This window comes from Trachymyrmex septentrionalis, unplaced genomic scaffold (genome assembly GCF_001594115.1).
Source record: "Trachymyrmex septentrionalis isolate Tsep2-gDNA-1 unplaced genomic scaffold, Tsep1.0 scaffold53, whole genome shotgun sequence".
Classification (NCBI taxonomy): Eukaryota; Metazoa; Arthropoda; class Insecta; order Hymenoptera; family Formicidae; genus Trachymyrmex; species Trachymyrmex septentrionalis.
In genome coordinates, this window is record NW_017305705.1 from 1329449 (window position 1) to 1333323 (window position 3875).

General features: G+C 27.1%; 1 protein-coding gene and 1 long non-coding RNA gene across 2 annotated transcripts in view; one reads left to right on the forward strand and one right to left on the reverse strand.

The window, feature by feature from the left end:
• The window catches only part of LOC108751913, a 16793-nt gene that overhangs the window by 8966 nt on the left and 3952 nt on the right, over positions 1 to 3875 (forward strand). The gene's annotated exons all lie outside the window — the stretch shown is intronic.
• Positions 1 to 3875, reverse strand: part of LOC108751912 (fringe glycosyltransferase) — a 104604-nt gene that overhangs the window by 1972 nt on the left and 98757 nt on the right. Inside the window, exon 8 of the mRNA XM_018492399.1 lies at positions 1838 to 1923. Within this exon, the coding sequence (XP_018347901.1) occupies positions 1838 to 1923 (86 nt within the window). The remainder of the gene's footprint in view (positions 1 to 1837; positions 1924 to 3875) is intronic.

Genomic DNA, 3875 nt, shown 5'->3' on the forward strand with positions numbered 1-3875 from the left:
TATATATATATTATATATATATATAAGGTTGAAAAATATATATAAGGAATGAAAAATAAGCGAACTTTTTGTATTATTCGACAACGGAGCGTCCTAGCGTGCAATTTGCAGCTATTACAAACATCATTCAGGAAAAACGACAAAAAGAAAAAAAAACACGATTTATCCGCGTTTTATCGTCGGTTATAATGCAACCCGTTAAGTACATTACTATGTTCATTTCGATGTCTTTCCTCATTATATTCACAAACCTCATTTATTTCTTACTAAATAAAAAACTTGGTAAATATTCACGATACGAAAAATTTACGTCAACAAGGAAATTAAGCGATCTTTTTCGTTCGATAAAAATAAAAAAAGACAGAAAACAAAAAAACGCGCTTATAAAAGTCGCAATTATTATAAAGTCAATTAAAACTTATGAGAGCACGCTGTAATGTCGTCCTCATAATTATTCATCTCCCTTCCGTCTTTCACCGGATGCCAATTACACAGAAAACATGAGGCATTTTGCGCATGTACATTAACGCGAATGCGAATTGCAGATGTCTGCACTTAAAATGCACGATCATTGCAAAATAATTTTGCATTTACTCGCGCGTGTAAGCATGGAATTGTTTAAAAGAGACCGACAAGGAAAGGAATTTAACCCCATTATTTGCAAGTAGAGTAAACATCGTTTCGCAAATTTCAAAAGATATTCATTTCGTAAATTATACGAAGTAATTTAGAGTAAAAATTATCCTAAGTGTTGTGTGTGTGTGTGTGTGTGTGTATATTATATATTTTCAGTTTATTCTCCAATGTAATAAATCCTTTTCAACTACACAAAACTTTCCAACTACTTTTCGCATCTCTATAGGCAAAACCAATCAAGCTTCTTGCATGCAGAGGTGTGGCCCTTACAAAAAAAACATTAAACAATTACGATTTATAAAAATAAAAAATTGTATTGTAAAAAAAAATTTATAATAAGAATATGATAATTTTATATAATAAAAATAACATTTATTACGGAAACTACTTTTTTTCTAAAATCGATAACAATATAAAAAATAAATTATTACATTGAGAATAAACTGAAAATTTTAGGAAATGACAAAATCATGATTTTATATTATTTTATTGCGTAAAAAATGCAAAATTAAAAAAAAAGTTTTTTTTAATTCGAAAAAAATAGAAGGAAAAACTTGCTCACGATCAAAAGTTCACGAAATGTTGGCATTGGCATGGATAAAAACATGACAATAACCTGTAAATCTTCCGAGTATCTTTGATAATAATACCGTGAAAGTCTAAAAAGCTTTTTATGGGTTGTGTTCATTGACACTTTTGTTTAGCGTGAAAAAAAACATCAAAATTTCATCCAATTTGATCGAAATTTAATTTCCATAAGATCAAGCAGAATTATAATTGCGTAATTTATCTGTAATGATATAATTTTTTCCAACGGAACAACGCAAAGTTAAAAATATTAATCTTGCAATATTTATTTGCGATATTATAAGATAATTTCCTTGCAAAGATGAAAATATTTTAATTCAGTTATCTCTTATAAAAAGTTTTCTTATTTGTCTGGTATTCTACAAACACTTTACGTGAAGTTAATAATTAGATGCAATTAAAGCTTTGATGCAACATCACAGAAGAGCTCGCAGAAAGTTTAAAAAGAAACAGAAAATTAATGTGGATAGAATTTTGTCATAAATTTTAAATTTTTGTATTTTGCATAAACTATCAACAAATTAATAGTATGAATCAATTAAATATCAAAAATAAAAATATTTTTATGTTGAAAAAAGTTAAAGTACATGGAAAATAAAATTCCAAGTATTACCTCTTTGGATCATCCTTCATATCGAAACCATCTATTTTTAGGATATTCCATTCGTCTCTCGGTCCCTTAGAATAACTAAAGGAAACCTGAAAAATGAAAAAAAGAATAGTTTGATTCAATAAGTCACAAAAACTTTTTTATCAGCAGAAAAAATTGTATATTAGAAGAAACTATGTAACGTCACTGATATGATGTTAAAAGCGACATCGTTTATTTGATGTATCATATATATATATGTGTATACTAGTTTCTGCGAAATCTGATATCGGTAATATACTAGTGATAAAAAAAGAATATTTTTTATATCAACACTTTGCTTACGCTGATCATACACTCATCACTTACACGTAGCTTGATCTGTACATTGTAACTTGATCTTCACGCATATATTATATTACAATTAGCTAATAATTTATAAATAATTTATTGTAAAAAACCGCGAGTTTAAAAAACAAAAATAATTTTTAACACATCAAATATACGATAGGTAATAGGTTTAAAAATGAGATTTTTATTTTGAATAAAATAATTTAATTTCGACGAAAATTTTTATCGAATTTTTAAAAATAATATCAATAAATGTCAAAATTAAATCTCCTCCCCCTCTCCCTTTCCAATTTCTTCTATTATTACGTATATTCATGATGCTGCATATACATGCGTGCCACATAAAGAAAAAGTAATGTACAGGCCCAATTTAATTGACACTTACCGATAAAAAAATTGACAAATTGACAAATCATATATTTTTAGCGTGTGAACTAATACTAAGCGGAAATCGTATGATTAAATAATGACTATTATATTTGTGAAATAAAACAGATAGTGCTCCGGGTGGTCTGATTCGTGAGTTTTAAATCATCCTATTATCGTATCATTATTTATCATCATGCTATTTATTGCGACCATTATACGCCCAGAATACGAAACAGACATTAACATTGATTATTTCTATCTTGAATTATAGTAACAAATCATTTTGCAGACAGATAAATTGGATAGGTAGATATTCAAATATCATTAAAAAAGTATTTGTAAAATTAGCACGGCATCTTATCAATGTTCAAAAAACAATGATAGTTCCGATAGCATTTTTTTATAGTTCTATTGGTCCTGATCAAAATTAAAAACCGTTTTACATTTTTAATATCAAGAAATAAAAAATGTTAAAAATGCTGTGCTACTTCACGTTCCAGTATGCGCATACTTACAAGTATACCTCTGAAGTACCAGATGACAATATTCTACAGTTATTAAATGTGCTCGTTAATTTTAAGCTAAATTCATTATTATTAACGTTCCAGGACAAAATTCCAACAACTAATAATTTATATATAACAACTTATAATTTATATACAGTTTTTAACATCCGTATATTCCACGAAAACTATGAACTATAATCAAATGTGTTAAAAGTTATCAGCACGATACTTTGCTGTGATATACGGTTATTCAAAATTATATAAAATTATAAAAATTATTATCCTGAAACGTCATATAATAAATATACCTTAAATTTAACGAAAAAACTTAATAAATGTCTTAATATTCATGGCATCAGATACTTTAAAGGGAGGAATGTGCTGAAATTCGCTGTGCGAAGCACAGCATTTTTATATTTGTGATCATATGGTATTAAAAATACAGAACATTTTTTAAATTTTTATTAGAAATGATAGAACTATAAAAAATACTGTTGGAGTCTAGCATCATTTTTTAATAATAGAATGCCCTACTAACTTTACAGAACATGGATCTGTGTGAAGTTAACACAACTTTCTATTAATATAAAATAAATAATAACAGGTCCAATAATACTTTTCATAATTCTACGGTTTTTTATAAAAATAAAAAGAGTTCCGAATTTTTTCGAAAAATAATTTGAAAACCAAAATTGAAAAAGTAACAGTTGAAACTATGTTTGAAAATGATTGCAGAGCATACAATTCTGCTAGAACCAGAAATATCATTAGAATTGTGATAAATTACAGCACACTTTTTTCCAAGTGCTTTGCCTTTTACATTTAAAGTCTATTAC